Here is a 21,897-nt window from a genome sequence, read left to right on the forward strand (position 1 = left end):
TCTCTCTCTCTCTCTCTCTCTCTCTCTCTCTGTCTCTCTCTGTCTCTGTCTCTCTCTGTCTCTGTCTCTCCCTTCCCCTCTCCCTCCTCTTTCTGTCTCTGTCCATCCCCCCACCCCCACCCCACTGTACACACAGCTTATCAGGAAACAAACTAGATCTCTAAGCAGGAAGTGTGATGCAGTAAAAAGAGTGTTGAATTTGGAGTTTAAGGACCAGGGTTGGAATCCAGGAGCTGCTGTTTACTAATTATAGTCAAAGCTTTTAACCTTTCAGGGCCTTAGTTTTCTCATTTTTAAAATGCACGGTTTTGATTAGAAAATGTATAAGGTAGTGGCATGCTGGTAAATGTTTAACAATTAGCTCTATAGGAAAAAAATGTACATACAACATACTTTTAAGCATAATCTGAATTATTAGCATTTTATCCATTACTTTCTTAGGTCTAGACAATAAACAAAACAATAAATCAAGTCCTCATTTGTAGAATTTCACATATTTCCAAGATGTAAATGTTCACACTGAAATTTTAATAATCAGCTCTCATGAGCTAGTATGAACTGATTCCAATATACCATTAGTATAAAGTCTCTTTCAACTCTAAATCTATGATCCTATGGCCTAGTTTAGAAAGAACATTGAACTTGGGTTCAAATCCTGATTCTGTCACTTACTACTTGAGTGATCTCGAGCAAGTCACTTTATTTTTCTGGGCCTCAGTGTGCATCATTATCATCATCATCACTAGCACTTATATAGTGCTTTAAGTACTTTACAAATATCATCCTATTTGATCCTCACAACAAGTGTGGAAGGTAAGTGGTATTGTTATTCCCATTTTACAGATGAGAAAACTGAAGGTAGCATTTGTTCTTAGGTCTTCCTAACTCCAGGTCCAGTTGTCTATCCATTGTGCCCACATAGTTGCCCTCCTGTAGAATGAGAGGGTTGGACTAAGGGATCTTTAATGTTCCTTTCAACTCTGATATGCTATTGAGTCTGTGATTCCCAGGATAAGAAACATTAAAAAAAAAATTTTTTTTTGCTTTTTGGAGGGTAATTGGGGTTAAGTGACTTGCCCAAGGTCACACAGCTAGTTTTTGTGTTAAGTGTCTGAGGCCAAATTTGAATTCAGGTCTGTCCTCCTGACTCCAGGCCTGGTGCTCTATTCACTGCACCACCTAGCTGCCCCGAAACATTAATTTTTTTTTCTTTTTGGAGGGCAGTTGGGGTTAAGTGACTTGCTCAAGGTCACATGGCTTGGTTTTGTGTATGTGTGTTAAGTGTCTGAAGCCGAACATTAAAATTTTTGATCCAAGAATTTAACAGGTTGAACTCAGTTCAATTCAACAAGCATTTATTGAACTCCTGCTATTATACTTAAGACACTATGTATGCTAAACCTTGGAAATACAGACACAAAATAATATCAACAAGAACAACAAAAAAATTAGCCAGCCCCTACCTTTAAGAAATGTATATTCTACTGGAGTTTTAACCATGAACACAGTTTAAATACAAGATAACTTGAGGAGGGAATGAACATTAACAATTAGGAGGATCGGGAAGAGGCTTCCTATAGGAGGTGGCACATGAGAGGAACATTTATTGAAGCTGAAAATGAATAATAATAATGATGACAACTACCATTATATAAAGCTTACTATGTGCCAGGCACTGTGCTAAGGACTTTGCAATTATTATCTTTTTGCTCCTTACAACAACCCTGGGAATTAGGTGCTATTATTTTCTCCATTTTACAAATGAGAAAACTGAGAAAAACAGATTTAAATGATTTCCCCATGGTCACACAGGAAATGTCTGAGGCTGGATTTGAGCTCTTGTCTTCCTGACTCTCCTAACTGTTAAATGGAAATGAAGAGAGAGTACATTATATAGCCTATGCAGATAAAGGGATACCAGAGCTGGAATACAGGGAATAGTAGTTTGGCTGGAATTTAAGATTATGTGGGATAGGGACTGGACCTGTAATTTCATTGATACAGTGATCTCCTAGATGAAGAAAGTACGTCTGCCAGTTCAGGTCAGCACCTTCTAAATGAGAGGTTTGCTTAGAGCATTGAAAGACTAAGTGACTTGCCCTGGGTCATGGAGCCTGTAAGTGTCAACAGTGGGACTGAGAACCCAACTCTTTCTGGTTTTGAGGCCAGTTCTCTCTCCACTGCACCATACTGCCTCTCTGAGAGTACAGAAAGGGAAGTAATGTGAAATAAACCTGGAGAGGTAGGCTGGTGTTAATCAACAAACATTTAATAAGCACCTACTATGTGCCAAGCACTGTGCAAAGTCAGTCTGTGAAGGGCAACCCTGTTATCCTTTTATCTTTCATTGGGTTGATTGTTTCTGTCAAAAAGTAGGTCAGTGGAAACATCCTTCTAGGTAGTGTTCCCTTCCCTTTCCTTTAGTAGCTTTGGAATGGTGCCCAACCACCATCATTCTTGCTCTTTGTTTTTTACAGAATTATTTTCCAAACCTAAGCTGCTGATTTCTTCCAACCATCTGGATGAAGGTGGGAAACTAGACCTGTCCTGTCAGATCTCAGGGTCCCCACTTGCCAACTTCACCATCCAGAAGGAGAATGTAACCATAACAAATTCTCAGAACTTTACAAAGAGGGTCTGGGTACATGACAGTGGGACGTACAGATGCCTTGCTGCAATCCGCAATGTCATCAAGGAAAGTGATCCAGTACAGTTATCTGTTTTTGGTAAGTAAATGTTTATTTATGTGTAGGAGACCAAAAGATGGAAAAGACTCTGAATAGAGCTGTTGTTTAGCTAGTGTTCAATTCTAAACACGATTGAAAGGTGAGTCAGGAAGTGGTAGGATGGGTGAGTAGAGAAATGAAGAAGTCAATGGAAAAGGAGCATGTTTATGGCAGAACATAGCACCTCAGAGCTGTGTCCTAGAAAGACTTCCTTGCCAGCATCATTATTTGCTTATCCTTGACCACATGACAGAAAATACCAACTTTAAGGCCGGGCTGGGACTTGGCAAAGTTCTAATTTGCCTAGACAGCAGCTTGTTTGAACAGACAACTCAAGAATATTGCTGGGGGGGGGGGGGGAGGAGGGAGGTTGTTCAGAAACTCTTGTTAAAAAAAAAAATCCAACTTCTGGTTCTTTGTCCATGTCTTGGAGAATAGTTAAGGGTTGCCCCAACATGGTAGAAAGAGAACAGAGCTGTTTATATTGAGATGAGCGATGAAGCAAACAGAATGCCAAGTACCATACCAGGATGTTGTGTACCAATCCAGTTCAGTTAAGTACAATTCTACAAGCATAGATATGCTCAGTGGTATGTGAATTAATTGGGACAAGAAATAATTTGATATGGTTTCATTGTGTTTGTGTTTCTGTTGAAACTAGGATGATTCATAATGTCTGACCTTGACCTAATAAAACTGGAGGGAATTAGTTTCTCCACCTTTTGTTAGTCAACCATCAGTTGTGCTATATTTCTTAGCATATATGTGTATTTCATTGCTCTTATAACATCACCTTTCCCCTGCTTTTTTGATTAGGAGACCAGCATGGTCACAATTGGGCTTTCATTTTATGGGTTCTGTCTTGTACTATGATTTTACTAAAAAAGCCAGAAGCAGCGAGACTAAAGTTGGTAAACTGGGTCAGGTGGATTCTCAATCAGTGTGAAATGTCACTGTCCTGCACATACTAAGGGGCATAGCAGGCCATAATGATGTGAATGTTGCCATCAGCATTGGTGTTGTTGGTGTTAATATAATGTTGGTGCTGAAAATTCATTCATTCAACAAGCATGTATTAAGCACCTACTGTCTGTGGAACCTACTCTGCTAAGCCCTGGGGGAGATGCAAAGTTTAGGTAAGATACAGGTTCACTTTCAGGGAGCTCACAATCTTGGGGGGGCGGTGGGTAGAGGATAAGCCACCAGCACAGATATTCTCTACACAGCATTATGTGACAATGAATTAAAGAAGTGTCAGACATCATACTATGTGAGGAGAAAGGTGTTATCAGCTAGTGGGTGGAAGCTGAAGGATCTGGGAAGGATTCTCATTCGAATTGAGATTTAAAAGATAGATAGGAATTCCACAGGTGAAAGAAGAAGGTGAGGAAGAGGGGGTATTCCCAGCATTGCAAATAGCAATTTCCACTGATTTTGTTGTTTTACCTTGGATCCATCCTATGATGATATTCCTAATAATAATTCCCCAGTAATAATGATAATGATTATGAGAATCATGAGTATCAGTGTGGTACAACAGATAGAGAGACAGCATCAGAATCAAGAAAACCTAGCTTTATCTCCTTTCTTAGACATATATGGGCATAAAGGATGCACACTAACCCTGGGCAGGTCGCTTGAGCCCTTAGTGTCCCAGGTACCTTTCTAAGACCATACGTTTTTGAGCAGTTGCCCATGTGCATTAATAGAGGAAGGTTCATTACTAGAATTGCCTAAACCAGTGAAATCAAAGGTCCAGATAAAATCATAATAATGATGATAATAATAATGGTTATCATAATAAATAAGGTGTTTGGGGAAGCGCCTTAGAAAACATCAGAAATATGCTGTCCATCGTAAGTGAAAATAATGTTCCTGATGAAACATCTCAGGGAATGAGTTGTTTTTGCATTGATGGGGATACTAAGCCATTTTCTTGCGTCAGTTGACCTTGTGGTCAATAGCATCATTAATTGTGATCAGGGTTCTAAATGATGCTAACTGACCTACTCAGGGATTGAAGCCAAGACTTTGACTCCATTAGGTCTGTGCTTTTGAATGTTTATCACTAATTCCCTCTGCTTCCCACTCCCCCCTGCAAAACACTGGTCTATGAGACTGTATTTGTGTCAATATTAGTCCTTAAAATTTATAGACTTTACTGAACAACTGAATGGCTCCGTTGGAGCAAATGACCATTTTTCACCTTTATTATATATAATACTATAGTATTACTGTATTACCTTCCCATAGGGCACTGGTAAGGATATGTTGTCAATATATTTATGTGTCATTGAGGGGACATGTGTGACTACATAGACATGTACGTATATACTTTCCTTAAATAGATAACATTGTCTCCCTGATATTTGTTGAGTGCTTTATCATTCCAAAGTATATCAATTCAATATAATAAAATGTAAACATTTTGTGCCTGTGTGCTAGGCACTAGGGACACAAAGATAAAAATGAGAGAGCCCCCAACCTTAAGGAGCTTCACATTTGTCTGGAAGTCTTAACCATTATCTCATATCACCCTCACAGCCATCCTGGAAAGATAAGGAAGGCATCATTATAAATATATTCACATATTGTTTTCCTAAAGCAGAATGTAATCTTCTTGAGGGCAGGAATTGTTTCATCATTATCTTTGTATCCCTGGTATCCAGCTGTAATGTAATGCCAAGCAAAGGTAACTTCCCAAGGTTCAGAATACCAGCATAGGTGCTCTCCATTTTATTCAGTGACCAACTAAGAACAGAGAAGATCAAAACATGACATCATTCAAAATACAGCATTTACTAAGTGTGATTAAATAATCTCCAAGTACTACCCCACCCCAGGACCTTCCATTCATTCAATCAATTACAAAGTCCCTGTTCTAAATACTACCCCACCCCTAGGCTGTACCTTCATTTAGTCCACCACAAAGCCCCTCTTCTCAAATGGAGATTAGTTTCCAATCTAAGTAAAGTACATTCATTTGTTCAACCATAGAACACAAAAAGGTCAAAAGTTCCCCACCCCTGGATCACAATTGAATCTACCCCAGAGTTACATCAAGTTTAAGCACAGCACTTAATACCCAAATGGAGGTCTTTTCTTCATCTTGACACAAGGCAAGTTCTCAGCAATCTTAGTTCCTGGGGAGACAAGGCTTAGCAAGGCCACAAGATACATTGCCAGTCCCTTCATTAATTCATCCTCTGTCTGTAGAACAGTCCTAGAACCCCTGAAAACATTAGCAAAACCCTCTCCCAGGATTTCTGTAAACATACAACAAGAAAATCCTTCTTCAGGGCTTCTGAACCAACAGAAAGGTTCCCAGACCCCTGCAACAACAGCACTGTCCTTCACCAGTGGACAGTATTCACTCTCTGTCTGCAGGACAGTCTCAGGAGCTCTTAGCCAACATCCAGGTTCCAGGACTTCTTCAACAGGACAGTCTTTCACCAGTGGACAAATCTGGCAAAACAACATCAAAACAGACAGACAAAGTACCAGCAAAACAGCCATGTCTCCTCAGTCCTTGGCAGCTCCAGGGGCAGGTCTCAAAAGTCCAGGGCAATTCAAAGTGGCCCCCAGCAATCCTTCTCAGTCTCTCTCTCTGCCTCCACGTGGGTGCTGCTTCCAAAAAGTTCTTCTGCCTCCCTCTTGTCTCTCCAAATCTACGTCACCAGCTCCTCCCAGTTCAGGACTTTCTTTTTACATCAACAAGTCCATCCCACAGGTGGGATTAACAAGCTCTGGGTTTTAACACAATCAGTTTGAAAACCAAGCCAATACAGGGGAATCTTTAATTGCCATTACTATCACACCAGCTTAGTGCCTGGCATATAGTAAGAAATGAATGAATAGTTTTCAAAATTGAACTGATTTTTTTAAAATGAAGAGATATCTAAAACTCAGTATAGGTACTATAAGCAAATTAGGAGAGCAAGGAGTAGCTTACCTGTCAGATTCATGGAGAATGGAAGAATTTATGACCAAGCAAGCGATAGAGAACATTATGAAATGCAAAATGGATAATTTTGATTACATTAAATTGAAAAGTTTTTGCACAAAGCCAATGCAACCAAGATTATAAGGGAAACAGGAAGCTGAGAAATTTTTATAACCAGTTTCTTTGATAAAGACCTCATTTCTAAAACATAGAGAACTGAGTCAAATTTATAAGGTTACAAATCATTTCCCAATGAATAAATGGTCAAAGGATATGAACAGGCAGTTTTCAGAGAAAAAATTAAAGCTGTCTACAATCTTATGAAAAAATGCTCTAATTCACTATTGATTAATGCAAATCAAAACAATTCTGAGGTGCCACCTCACACCTATCAGATTGACTATCATGACAAAACAAGAAAATGATTAATGTTGGAGAAGATGTGGGAAAATTGGAATACTAATGCATTTTTGGTGGAGTTGTGAACTGATCCAACCATTCTAGAGAGCAATTTGGAACTATGCCCAAAGGGCTATAAAAATGTTCATATCCTTTTGACCCTGCAATACCACTTCTGCAGTGGTATCTGCAATACCACTTTGTATCCCAAAGAGATCATAAAAATGGTAAAAGGATCCACATGTACAAAAATATTTATAGCAGCTCTTTTTGTGTTGGCAAAGAATTGGAAATTGTGGGAATGCCCATCAGTTGGGGAATGGCTGAACAAGTTGTAGTATCTGAATGTAATGGAATACTGTTGTTCCATAAGAAATGATGAGCAGGCAGACTTTAGAAAAACCAGGGAAGACTTATATGAACTGATGCTGAGTGAAGTGAACAGAACCAGGAGAACATTGAACACAGTAACAGTCACATTGTGTGATGACTAACTTTTATAGATTTAACTCTTCTCAGCAATGCAAGGATCTATGACCATTCCAAAAGACTCATGATGGAAAATGCCATCCACATCCAGAGAAAGAAGTACAGAGTCTGGATGCCGATGGAAGCAGACTATCTGCTCTATCTTTTCTGTTGTTGTTTCTCCTTGTGGTTCCTTCCATTGGTTCTGATTCTTCTTTACAACATGACTAATGTGAAAATATGTTTAATATAAATGTATATGTAGAGCCTATATTAGATTGCATGCCATCTTGGGGAAGGGGAAAGGAAAGGAAGGGGAGAAAATTTAGAACTCAAAATCTTATGGAAGTGAATGTAGGAAACTAAAAATCAATCAATCAATTAATTAAAAACTCTGCATAATATTTTTTTGGCAGGGCGCATTTTTTGGTCACCTTTCTAAATGATAAGACTGATTGGGATGTTTCAATAGGTCTGAAGTACTACTTTTATCTTAATTAAATAAAAGATTTGCTTTTCTCTTTCTGAATTTATCCTAATCAAATCATTGTTTGTAGAATTGGCCTTGAGCAACTAATTAAGTACACTTTTGTAGCATTCCATATTAGAAAGAATGAATTTCAAGTGTCCCCAGTAGTTTCTCAATTACTTTTTCTCCTTTTCCCCCCAGAAATTGTCTCTAAGCCCAGAATTTTTCATAACTCAGAATCTGAAGTAATAAAGGGGCAGCTCTTAGAACTCTATTGCCAGTCAATAAACGGGACACCACCAATTAGGTACCGTCTTTGTAAAATGAATGTATGTAAGAATCAGCAAGTGATATTCTCCAATCAACCAGCAAGATTCTTGGACAGGCCCACTGCAACGATGGAATACACCTGTGTCGCAGAAAACCACCATTCCCAAGGGTCAGTGACTAGTGATGTCTTGAATGTCGTGGTGATAGGTAAGTTGATATGTAAGAAGTAAAGAAAATACTTTGATATCCTTAAAGGAACTCTATTGCTTCAGAGCAAAATTTGGACACTATCCCTGGGGTTTAAATGATATTTCCAGAGGTTTGGTGATGCCAAAAGAACACTGAATTTGGAGTCCAAGAACGTGGGCTTGAATCCTGATTCAGGCATTTATTCCTTGTGTGATCTTGGACAATTCAATTCAGCAGCTATCTAGTAAATGACTGATATGTTCAAGGTACTATTTGTTGGTTGCTGTTGTTCAGTCATGTCTGACTCTACGTAACTCCATGGACTTTTTTGTCTTGGCAAAGTTACTGGAGTGGCTTGCCATTTTCTTCTCCAGTGTATCCCCATTTTACAGATGAGAAAATGAGGCAAATAGCAGTTAAGTGACTTGCCCAGGATCTTACAACTAGCAAGTGTTTGAGGCCAGCTTTGAACTCAACTTCCTGACTCCAAGCCTAGTGTTCTATCCACTGTACTGCCTAGCTGCCCTCTACTGGTGATTAAAAGACAAAGAATAAAATATTACTTACCATTAAGGAACATACCATTTGCACAGGGCCTGGCACATAGTAGGTATTTGCTAAATGTTTACTGATTGATTGATGATAATGATAACAACAACAACTCTTTCAAAACCTAATGTATCATTCATGTTATGGGGAGGGAGACAAACTTCAAAGTAGGGGCCAAGGTGATAATGCACAATAGGAATTTTAGATTGCTACAGTAGCTATGAAAACCTCACCAGAGCCCTAACATACTGCCAGAATAATATTCATGATAATCATAGCTTCTGGTGATGCCACTTGGGTTAGCACCCTGGTAAATGTGTTACAGTGACTTGAAAGAGTTAAAGAAAAAAGATATAGTGTCATAATGTTGTAGGATGGTCCCACTTTGAATTCAATGACTTTGCACAATAGCAGTGAACATTACCTTGGTAAGAACAAGAAGGTGTGGGGCAACTAGGTGGCGCAGTGAATAGAGCACCAGCCCACGAGTCAGGAGGACCTGAGTTCAAATGTGGCCTCAGACACTTAATACAAAAAACTAGCCGTGTGACCTTGGGCAAATCACTTAACCCCAACTGCCCTCCAAAAAGCAAAAAGAAAAGAAAATGACAATTAAGAACAAGAAGGTGAAAGGTAGAACTATCATCAACCCTACCCCCATCCCATGGCAAAACAATTTGAGAAAGCTATGGAAGACCAGAGGAAAGATACTGGAAGTGATGTCACTATCTAGTAGTTATGTTTGGGAGGAAACTTAAATTGCCCAAATAAAGCAACAAAACAGGAACATGTAGAAAAGTAAAGAATGTGAGGAATTCTAGATTTCCTGAAATCAAAATAGAAAAGTTAAAGCAAGCACAGTGAATAACGCAGTCGATTCAACATCAGCTTTTACATCTCACTCCAGAGGCTTGAGAAGCAAAGAAATCAGAAAGAGAACACCCCTCCCCACCAAAAGAAAAAAAAGAAAGATGGGGAAAGTTTCTGGTTATCATCTGTGGTTACAAGAAGCCCAGTATAACAAAAAAAGCAGATAGGAAACAGAAAGTCGTCTACCTTTGACGTAATGGATGTTAGAACAGTTGTATTAGTCAGTATGGAGGATTAGGATGGACTTAGTGTAGGAATGGCAAATGAACTGAATCTTGAAGGAAGTTAAAGATTCTGGGGGTCGGAAGTTAATAGAGAGGGCAGTCTAGGCATGGGGGACAGCTTGGGCAAAGTCATGGCTATAGGAGATGGAATGTCAGGGAAATACAGGGAGCAACAAGTTGGTCAGTTTCTCTGGAACCTAAGGAGAGTGGCATGTAATTAGTCTGGAGGGAATTAAGACTAAGCTTGTTAAATACTTGAAAATATCTGTGATTTCATTACAATGGGTACTCCTGCCACCATTTATTAAAAAGTAGTCCAAAACCTGGTTTTTGGCCTAAGGTTTCTTTTTTTTTTTTTTTCCAACTCTAATATTCCATAATATAAGGATGTAGATCAAATGATATGTAAAGTAACATGCCAGCACAGTGACTGGTGAGAAGGAGACTCCAAGAGCATTGCTTGTTGAAGAAGAATGTGAGGTGAAGGGAAATGAGTCAGCTTAGCTGGGGAAAGTCTAGAGAACATGGGAATGATTTAGTTTTTGTTGTTGTTTTCATTTTTCAAATGCTTTATTAACTTCTGATTTACATCATTCGTTTCCGCCAGATTTTGAGTTACAAATTTTCTCCCCATTTTTCCCCTACCCACCCCCTCAAAATAGCAGTCCCACAGGATATCCCCTCCTCCAATCTGTTCTCTCCCATATTTTCTCCCATACCCCTTTCGACTTTTCCAGTGGATCTCTATGCCCCAGTGCCTGTATATCTTCTTTCCCAATTTCATGTGAAATAGTATTAATAATAGTATATATATATATATATTTCTTTTTTTTAAACATTTGATTTTAAAACTTTGAATTCCAGATTCAATCCCTTCCTCCCTTGTCACCCACCCTTACTGGGAAGATAAGCAATTCAGTATAGGTTGAACATGTGTAGCTAATGCAAAACATTACCATATATATTGTAAAAGACTGACTATAGTTCCCTCCCTCCTATCCCACCTCCCACTTGTTCTATGCTCTACTTTGATCCCATCCCTTTTCAAAAGTGGGTGCTTCCAACTTCCCTCCCCCCCAGCCTGCCCTCCCTTCCATCATCCCCCCTCTCATCCCCTTCCCCCTTACTGTCTTGTAGGGTGAGATACCCTATTTAGTGTGTATGTCATTCCCTCCCTGAGCCAAATTCAATGAGAATAAGGTTGACACATTCCCTTTTTGCCTTCCTGTTCTTCTCCTCCATTGTAGCCATTTTCCCTTGCCTCTTCTATATGAGATAGTTTACCCCATTATGTCTCTCCCCATCTCCTCTCATTATATTCCTCTCTCACCTCTTAATTTCACCTTTTAAGTATTATCTCTTCCTGTTCAATTGGTCCTGTGCCCTCTATCTATGTATACGTATCAACATATATACACACATTCACATATGTATTCATATGCCCGTATACCCTCCGATATAGACATATATATATATATTTATATTCCCTTCAACTATTTTCATACTGAGAAAAGTTTCATCAGTTCCAATTATCATTTTTCCATGTAGGAATGTTAATAGTTCAACTTTGATAAGTTCCTTATAATTTCTGAATGATTTAGTTTGAGGAAGGAAGTGAATTGGAAGAGAAAAAAGCAGTTCCAAAGCTAACAACAAGATTGTGGAGGAGGTGGTGTGGTACAGTAAAAAATGATGAATTTGGAATCAGAAGATTGAGTTAAAATTTTAACTCTGCCACTTTCTACCCATTGTAACCTTGGGGAAGTCCCCTCACCTCATGAAGACTTTCCTCATCCTCAAAGTGAGGTGGGGTGGGGTTGGGTAGACTCAGTGTCCTCCGAGTTCCTTTTTAGTTCTTAACATATAACCCTACTATTTTTAAATTTGTGTGAGTTTGTAATTTAAAATCTCTCCGTTCCTCACCTATTTCATCTGTAAAGTGGGATAACAATGTGTTCACTACCTATCTCACAGAGTTAATGTGTAATAATGTCATGGGATATTGTCTGTAAAGTATTTTGTGTTCGATAGATGTCAATTGTTATTATTTCAGAATCATAGAATGTCAGTATGGGAAGGGAACGCCAGTGGCCATCTTGGTCAACCTGAACTTGAACAAGAATCCCCTCTAAAAACCTTCCCATCAGATGGTCCTCTGGCTTTGTTAAGTACTGTATTCACAATATAGGCCTCTATTAAAGCCAACTATCAGTGATGACTTTTGCCTATTATTTGTTTCCCCCTTTCCCCCCCCCCCCCACTTTTAAAGATTTTTATCCTGTTTCTTTTCTTCTAGTTCCAGTTGCCAGGGTCAACTTATCCATTCTGCTCCATGAGGAAGTAGAGAGTGGGAAAGAGGTCGTGTTGCGGTGCAGTACCGATGAAGGGTCTTGGCCTATTCACTATAAGTTTTACAGACATAACGCTATAGTCCCTTTTTTCGAAAAAACCTCAAATGACACCCAAGTCATCTGGCACACCTTACAGGCCAGCAAGAAGGATGAAGGGCAGTATTACTGTATAGCTTCCAACAGGGCCAACCTGCACAGCAAGATCCCAAAGAGTAACATTATTACAGTCAAAGGTAAGTCATCACCCATGCAGTGATTTGTGGTCCTTGAAAGGCATCGCCAACAATGAGGGCACTATTTCTAGGAGACAATGTGAACTGCCCTTTGAGAGCAAAGGTTCCTGGTCTTTACAACAGTGGGAATTCTTTTTTAATGCTCCACAAAGGCCCTAGATATTCGTAGATTAAGAGAAATACAAAATAACAAAGAATCATTACAACTTCAACAACACAATGATAAATGTATTTGTATTTTATTCATCACCATGGCATCTATATACATTTGAAAAATAATGATACATATATGTACACAACATTATTTATTCTTTGTATGACGATAAATATGTTACTTATGTAGAGAAGTGAGTCATTTAATGAGATTGACCCGTTGCAATAGCTCAGGTGATCCACAACCCACAGTTGAGAATCACTATTCTAGAGTACATTCAATAGAATTATGAGACCCAAGTCCTATGTTTGGGTTTGCCAATTGCTAAGTAGGGCAAGCTAATGTAGTATAGTAATTAAAGTGCTAAATTTGAAAACAGAGGACATGGGCTAGAAACCCAGCATGTGACACTGGATCTCAATTTCCGCATGTGAAAAATGAGTAGATGATCTTGCTGCACCTCAGTTTCCCTATTGGTGAGGCATCTAGAACAGCTGATCTCTTAAGATCCTTTATGGATTTAAATCTTATGATCCAGTGACTCAGTTTCACTTTGTTAGTCCTCGCTGAGAAATGGAAAGGACAATCTAAAACCCACTTGTCTTGAAAGTTGGGAGTGAAGGTGATTTGTGTGCTGTCTATACACCTTGAGTACCTCAGAGAAAAATGCTAAACTTGAAAGTAGTGGCAGAAGCTATGGAAGTGAGTTTAATTTTTTGCCTTCCTCTAAAGCAGTTTCTTGAAAGTCTAGAAAACCTCCTTCTAGTTGGAAAGAGAGTGTAATGTAGTGGTTAGAGCACTGAACCTGGGGTCAGGAAGACCTAGGTTCACATTCCACCTCTAACTATTTTTATACCCATAGGCAAGTCACTTAACCACTATATGCCTCAGTTTTCTCTTCTGTAAAATGGGGATAATCAATCAAAAAACATTTATTAAATGCTACTATGTGCTAGGCACTATGTTAAGCACTGGGAATGTAAAAAGAGACAAAAGATAGCTCCTGCCTTCAAGGAGCTTACAATCTGTTTGGGGAGACAACATGGAAACAAAGCAAACTATATACTGGATCAGTAGGAAATAATTAACAGAGGGAAATACTAGAATGGAGGGGTTGGGAGGAGAAAAGTTTTCAATAAAAGATGAGGTTTTAGCTGAAACTTCTGGGAAGCCAGGGAGTGCAACAAGCAGAACTGAGGAGGGAGAGCATTTCAGGCATGGAGGACAGCCAGAGAAAATGCCTGGACCAAGAGATGGAGCATTTTGTTTGTGGAGCTCCCAGGAGGCTTCTGTCACTGGATTGAAGAGCACAATTATGAAAAAGGTGTAAGAAAGGTAGGAGGGGGCTAGGTTATGGTAATAATAGTATCTACCCCACAGTGTTGTTGTGAGCCTAGGATGAGATAACACATGTAAAATCTTTATAAACTCAAGCATAAGAGTGTAAGTGTGTTACTATTGATTTCCTTTTCAGTTACTCTTGCTCCATGGATGAAGGGACTTATTGCAGTGTTCATCATTGGTGCCATAATCATTACACTGATTCTTGTAGCCAGATGGTACTTTCTTAAGAAAGCAAAGGGTGAGTAATGTGTGTCTTTTTTTTTTCCATCCATGCATTGTCCTTGAAAAGAAGTTAACTAAGTCCAGTAGTTTTGTTGTTTGTTCAGTCATTTTTGTCATATCCAACTCTTCATGTTGGAACTCCCCTTCCCCCCCAAAAAAACAACTTGAGGTTTTCATAGCAAAGATACTAGAGTGATTTGGCATTTCCTTCTCCATCTCATTTTACAGATGAGGAAACTGAGGTAGATGGGGTTAAGTGATTTGCCCAGGATCAAACAACTAGTAAGTGTGAGGCCAAATTTGAACTCAGAAAGATGCGTCTTCCTGACTTCAGGACTGGCACTCTATCCACTGCACCATCTAGCTATCCCAACAGTAGTAGATTTATATGATAAATAAGGGGCTCCACTTCTCAGGGGCCTTGGTAATTATACTACTAGGTGCTGCATATGGTGGGAGCTGAGTAGAGTATTTCATGATGTTTTTATAGCATAGGAGAGTAGAAACAGAACTTTGGACTCAGGGTCTGGGTTCAAGTTCTTTCCTTATCATGTATTAGTAGTATGTCCTTGGGCCAATCCCTTCCCCTTTGTGATCTTTATTTTGCTCATTTGTAATTTGGATTAGTTCCAGCCCTCAATCTATGATTCTATACTGATAGTAATCTTTAGTGTGTGGCTTGGGTAGCCAATAACCTGGGAATGAGGAGGTCTGGATCCTAGTCTCATTTTGGCTCTTACCTTAATGTGTGACCTTGGGGGACCACTTCCTTTTTCTGAATCTCAGCTTCTATACCTATTTAAAAAATGAAAGGAGTTCAAATAGATCTGGGGTTTGTACTTTAGCCTGGGCAGGTACTTAAATCTTGTAGTTACAAGTATAGAGATGTTGCCAGGATAGAATTAAAGGCATTATTTTTTTGATTGGGAGACAGAGGAGGTCAGAAGGAAAGAATTTTTGATTGACTATAAATCTATTTGAAAAGAGACAGGAAATTAACTTCTTAGTGCTAGATTTTACTTGGGTTTAAACTATCTAAGCCAGTCCCTTTAGTTTGATCAGAGCTGTGCCTACTGATATAATAGGGGTGGTATAATTTCAGAGAGAAAGCTATTCTCAACTCTACACTTCCTCTCAAATATTTCTCCTTCAAACTGTTAGAATGTGTGACGTGTCCATTATAAGTCAATTCTTTGGGAGTAAGCACCTGTTAAAATACAAATATACAAGTACAAAAATATATCAAAACTTTCTGCTGATGCCCTGGCTGAAGTTAGCCTATCACTTTAGCTAGCCCATCAGCAAGGTCCTGAAAGAATGGAACATTGAAGATACCTGAGCAGGTCAGTTTTAATTGAGTATTGTTTTGGCTAGGATCTTGAAGGTCTAGACTGTAGTGTATGTTGCTTTAGCTATGTCAGAGAGGGATAGATGTAGCAATATTAGCAGCCAGAATGGTGGGCCCTGGGCAGTGTGAGGACAGTAGGGAGGCATGGGTGCTAGAGCGATGATGGAAAGGAACATTTTAACTTCAGAGTCTTGCCTTGGGCTGGCCCTGGATTTAGCCTACATCAGTCTAGAGTTGAGAAGAAAAGAATAGACTCAATTTATTCATTTAAATTATGTAGAGATGGGCCCTAATTAAAAAACAAATCTGAATCTTATAGTGAACAATGATACCTTGGATAGACAGATTCCCTGGATTAGTGGGAAGATAAGTTCAGATTTTTTTGAAGCTTAATTTCTTGCTCTTGTGAAACAGGGCGTTCTTGAAGCCCATTCATATATGGCCAAAAAAATGACAATTTTTTTGTTTGATTTTTTTTATTGTAAATTAATTTGATTTTGAAATATTGGAGTACTGGACTTCCTTTTCCCTCTTCCTTACAAATTATTGATATCTTTACAGCCAGTCAAACATGATTTATATACAATATATTGCTATCTAGGCAAGTTACTTATGTTATTGTTTATCTCATTGTCCTCATCTGTAAAATGGGTATAATGATAGTATCTGCCTTATAAGGCTGTTGAGAGTTTCAAATGAAATTTTATATGTAAATTACTTTTCAAACTTCAAATCACTGTGTAAATATGATCTCTTATTATCTATTATTGGGATTCAAAGAATTTTAACATACTTTTTCCTTTTCCTTCAAAGCAAAACAGATGCCAGTGGAGATGTCCAGGTCAGTTTGTTTATTTTGGCAAAAGGGGTTGAAATTGACTTATGAAGTGAAGTTAGAGAGGGAATAATTTGTTACTTTTGCTCAGACATAGAGAATGTTAAGGGCTTTTCACTATGCAGACCCCTGGAAGGGTCTCTGGGATCCCTAGGGTATCCCCAAAACCCAATTAAAAACCCCTGTATTCCTGCTTCCTTGAGGGAAGAGACTGTGTCACTCCAACAAACATTTATTAAATTTCTACTGTATATATAATCCCTAAAATATACACACAGATATTACACATATCATGTATTCTGATAATTAGCAAGTTCATGAAGCAATATATCTTAGTGGATAGAGAGCTGACCTTGGAGCCAGGAAGTCCTGAGTTCAAGTCCCATTTCTGACACATATTGGCTCCATGACTCTAAGCAAGTCACCTCTCACCTTCTAGGCCTCTTTCTAAGACTAGAAGTTGCAGAAAATGTGCTAACTTGCATTGGAAGAAGGGGGGTTTCCTCATATGGGAGTTCGTTGAAATCATAGGTTAAGTCCCTAAACCAGGGCCTTTGCACTCTTGGAGTTTACAATCTAATGCTGATACTTCAAAGCTGAATAATTCTTATTTGAAACATTTGAAACATTTTGCATGGACTATAGGTTTTAACATAGTAAAGCTCTACAGAAATTAAGTCCCTACAAAAATAAAACAAAATTCAAATATAGATGCGGAAATTCAAACACATTTTCATTTACTCATGGTCAATCCAAGCCATATCCAGGCAAGACATGTCACTCAAGAAAAATGAGTAGCTTAGGAAATAGAAATAGGAAGATGAACAGGATCTTGATCCATGAACACATTGAACAAACCATTAAATGCTTGCTATGTGCAAGATACTGTGCTAGCTGCTGTGGGAAATACAAAAATGAGCCAGACACAGCCACCCCTGTGAAAGATCCCTGATCCAGAATGTCAAGTGATATATTTAAGACCAACCAAGAGACAAAAGAAAATATGATAACACTTAGAAGACGTATGAGCAAGGTGCCATTGTGATAGGAGTTCACAAGAGGAGAAGATCCCTTTTAACAAGAGAGGTCAAGGAACGTTTTACAAAGCAAGTGGAATTTTAATTAGACCTTACAGGAAGAATAGAATTTTAAGATATAAAGATCAGGGAATGGAGTGGGAGGAGGGTGGGGATGGAGAGCAGGGTGGGGGAGTAGATTCCAGAAACTTCTCTCTGCTTTCTGGTGTTTGATCTTCAGTTCTGTCGGACACATGTGCAGGAAGAGCTCAAATCTTTTAGTATGTTGCAATATCTTGGGCTTTTTCAAGTCCATTTTCTAAATTAGAAAAAAAAACCCTTCTTTTTCTTCATGAGAAAAGAAAACTCTCCTGGTCTTCCCAAGACTATGTCCTAAGTAATATTTTGTTGACTCTGGGTTGATGCCAATGGCCTCTTTTGTTTTTCTTCCTTTTCTTTTTTAATTTAATTTTAAGGCCAGGACCACCCCTGAACTCCAACACTGAGAAGATACAATCTGATCCCAATGTGGAAGCCAATAGTCACTCTGGTATGGCATCTTGACTTTCCTCCCTAACAAAGTATGTTTTCTCTTAGCAGGTCTTCTAAATATTAAAGTCCAGCATTTTTCTATTATGCTGTAATCAAATTATCAATTATCTAGTTATCTTCCCAATTATCTAGTCTAGCTGGATTCTTGCCATGCTTCTCTATCTCCTCTATTAGAATTCTGGATCATAAATGAACCATCCTTCATAACAAAAACATCATTGAGGCTAGAAATATGTAGGAGAAAACACAAAATACTTCTGGTTGATGGAATGTGAGAAGTTGTATGATCATCTGATTTGGAGTCAGAGAAGCTGAATTCAAAGCTATCTGTGTGATTTTGGGCAATCATTCAACCTGAATATATTAAATGCTTATTAGGTACCAGTGATCATACTAGGAATATAAATTCAAAGGAAAAAGTCTCTGGCCTCAAGACCCTATATTCTAGGATTGGGGGGGTAGAGGGAGAGAATAAAACATACTTTGTTGTTGTTGTCATTTCAGTCATGTCCAAATCTTCATGACCCCATTTGGGATTTTTGTGGTAGGGGTATTAGAGGAGTTTGCCATTTCCTTTTCCAGCTCATTTTATAGATGAGGAAACTGAGGCAAACAGGATTAAGTGATTTGCCCAGGGTCGTAGCTGGTAAATGTGCGAGACCAAATTTGAACTCATGAAGATGAGTCTTCCTGAATTCAGTCCTGCACTCTATCCATTGTGCCACATAAAGATCCTAGATATAATATACTTAAAGAGAAGTAGATATAAGCTATATACAAAATTATATGAAATAATTTAAAGGGGAATCGGGAAAGACTTCTTGAGAGAGATATAGCAGGTAAATTGAGTCTTTATGAGAGACAGGATTTCCAAGAGGTAGAGGTGAGGAGGCATCAGGAATAGCCTAGGAAAAGGTTTGGAAGTGGGAGATGAAATAGTAAAATTCATTTTCAAACCTTAAGTAATTTAAGTACCCTGACTATGATGCCGGGAGCTATACAAGGTGCTGGGAATACAAAGACAGCCATGAAATAGTCCTTGGCCTCCAGAAGCTTCCATTTTATCTGAGGAAATATCTTTACCAGATTTAATTATATGCAAAATAGATTCTAAGAGACTGAGGTGAGGAGAGGATATATCCCAAGCATGAACACAACCTGTACTAAAGCATGAAGGTGGGATATAGAGAAGAGTGTACAAGAAACATTTGGCCATTAGGGAAATAATGTATAATGAGCCTGTAAAGGTAGTTTGGAGCTGGGGAGTGAGGTGCTTTAAATGATGAACCAAAGAATTTGTTTTTGATCTTTTTTTATATTTTTGTTCTTTTCCTAATTTTTTCTGAATATACTTAGGGATATACTTGATGTTCTTGAAAGTAGTAATGTTTTTCATTCTTTGTATTTGTGTCCCCAGCACTTAGCACTCTGTCTGACAATGGTAGGTGCTTACTAAATCCTTGTTTATTGGGAGTCTCTGGAGTTTACTGAACAGGGAAGTAACATGGTCAGACTTGTATTTGAGGAAAAATGTCTTTGATCACTGTATGGTGGATGTACTGGAAAAAAGAGGGTGATACTTGAGGCAGGGAGACTAGCCATGAGGCCATTATAATAGTCCAGGAAAGAAGTCATGAGAGCCCAAAGAAAGATGGTAACTGTGTGAAAGGAGAGAAGGAGACAAGTACAAGAGACATGGAGGTCGAACCAATAAGTTTTGGTAACTGATTGGATATGTGGTTTGAAGCAGAGTGAGAGGTCAAGGAGAATGCCAAGTTTTTGAACCTGGGTGAATGGAAAGATGATGGCACCCTTGACAGAAATAAGGAAGTTTAGAACCACGAACTTTATGAACACAATTGTAAAACACTTTTCACACAAATAAAGTCAGATCTAAATAATTGGAAAAACATCAGTTGCTTATGGTTAGGTTGAGCTAATATAATAAAAATGTCAATTTTACCTAAATTAATTCACCTATTTAGTGCCATATTAATCTATCAAAAAATTATTTTATAGAGCTAGAAAAAATAGTAACAAAATTCATCTGGAAGAAAAAAAGGTCCAGAATATCGAGGGAATTAATGAAAAGAAATGCTAGGGAAGGTGGCCTAGCCATAACAGATTTTAAACTGTATTATAGAGCAGCAGTCATCAAATCTAGTTGGTACTGGCTGGGGAATAGAATGGTGGATCAGTGGAATAGATTAGGGACATAAGACATAGTAGTCAATGACTATAGTGTCATATACTATATAGTATTTGATAAACCCAAAGAATCCAGCTTCTGGGATAAGAACCCACTACTTTACAAAAATTGCAGAGAAAACTGGAAATCAGTATGGCAGAAACTAGGCATAGACCAATATTTTACACCATATACCAAAATAAAGTCTAAATTGGTTCATGATCTAGATATAAAGGTTGATAATGTAAGCAATCTGGGAGGGCAAGGAATAGTTTACCTATCAGATTTATTGAGAAGGGAAGAATTTATGACCAAACAAGATATAGCATTACAAAATGCAAAATGGATAATTTTGATTACATTAAATTGAAAAGTTTTCGTTCAAACAAAGCCAATGTAACCAAGATTAAGAGGGAAGTGGAAAATTGGGAAAGAATTTTTATAACCAGTGTCTCTTATAAAGGCCTCTTTTCTAAAATATACAGAGAACTGAGTCAAATATATAAGAATACAAGTCATTCCCCAATTGATAAATGGTCAAAGGATACAAACAGGCAGTTTTCAGAGGAAGAAATTGAAGATAGCTATAATCATATGAAAAAATGCTCTAAATCACTATTGATTAGAGAAATGCAGATCAAAAGAGCTCTGAGGTATCACATCTCACCAGTCAGATTGGCTAATATGACAAACCAGAAAAATGATAAATGCTAGAGAAGATGTGGGAAAATTAGAATACTAATACATTGTTGGTGGAATTGTGAACTGATCTAACCATTCTGGAGAACAATTTGGAACTGTGCCCAAAGGGATATAAAAACGTGCATACTCTTTGACCTAGCAATACCACTTTTAGGGCTGTATCCCAAAGAGATCGTACAAGTGGGAAAAGGACCCATATATGCAAAAATATTTCTAGCAGCTCTTTTTGTGGTGGCAAAGAATTGGAAATCAAGTGGGTGCCCATCAGTTGGGGAATGGCTAAACAAGTTGTGGTATATAAATCTAATGGAATACTATTGTGCTATAAGCAATGAGGAGCATTTCATGATAACCTAGAGAGACTTAAATAAAGTGAGGCTGAGTGAGAGGAGCAGAACTAGGAGAATATTGTACACAATTACAGACGTATTGTACACATCGTATCTGTGATGACTAACTATGATAGACTGGGCTCCTCTCAGCGATACAAGGCTATAAGACAACTCAAAGGACTCATGATAGAAAGGGCTGTCCACATCCAGAGAAAGAATTATAGGGTCTGAATGCAGATTGAAGTAAACTACTTGCTCTCTTTCTTTTTTGTTTTATTTTATTCCTTCTTTCTCATTGTTCATTCCATTGGTTATAATCATTCTTTGCCACTTTACTAATGTTTAATGTGAAAGCATTTGTAGAACCTATCTATATTGAATTGCATGTTGCCATGAGGTGGGGGGGAGAGGGAGAGGGCGAGGGCAAAAATTTGGAATTCAAAAGCTTGTGGAACTGAATGTTGTAAACTAAAAGTAAATAAATAAATAAAAATTTTATAAAAGAAATAAGGA

The 21,897-nt window shown here is 38.3% G+C and overlaps 1 protein-coding gene across 6 annotated transcripts in view; it reads left to right on the forward strand.

The window, feature by feature from the left end:
- PECAM1 (platelet and endothelial cell adhesion molecule 1) overlaps positions 1 to 21,897 on the forward strand; it is a 108,441-nt gene that overhangs the window by 29,527 nt on the left and 57,017 nt on the right. For 3 of the 6 annotated variants that reach the window (XM_069063963.1, XM_069063965.1, XM_069063967.1), the window contains exons 6-12: positions 2,478 to 2,726; positions 8,207 to 8,482; positions 12,404 to 12,691; positions 14,320 to 14,427; positions 16,573 to 16,600; positions 18,087 to 18,160; positions 19,580 to 19,603. In XM_069063963.1, coding sequence (XP_068920064.1) covers positions 2,478 to 2,726; positions 8,207 to 8,482; positions 12,404 to 12,691; positions 14,320 to 14,427; positions 16,573 to 16,600; positions 18,087 to 18,160; positions 19,580 to 19,603 — 1,047 coding nt within the window. The remainder of the gene's footprint in view (positions 1 to 2,477; positions 2,727 to 8,206; positions 8,483 to 12,403; positions 12,692 to 14,319; positions 14,428 to 16,572; positions 16,601 to 18,086; positions 18,161 to 19,579; positions 19,604 to 21,897) is intronic. The other 3 variants (XM_069063964.1, XM_069063966.1, XM_069063968.1) reach the window with 1 other exon arrangement.

This window comes from Petaurus breviceps, unplaced genomic scaffold (genome assembly GCF_028583685.1).
Source record: "Petaurus breviceps papuanus isolate PSGF00001 unplaced genomic scaffold, PetGlider_PUasm1.0 90617, whole genome shotgun sequence".
Classification (NCBI taxonomy): Eukaryota; Metazoa; Chordata; class Mammalia; order Diprotodontia; family Petauridae; genus Petaurus; species Petaurus breviceps.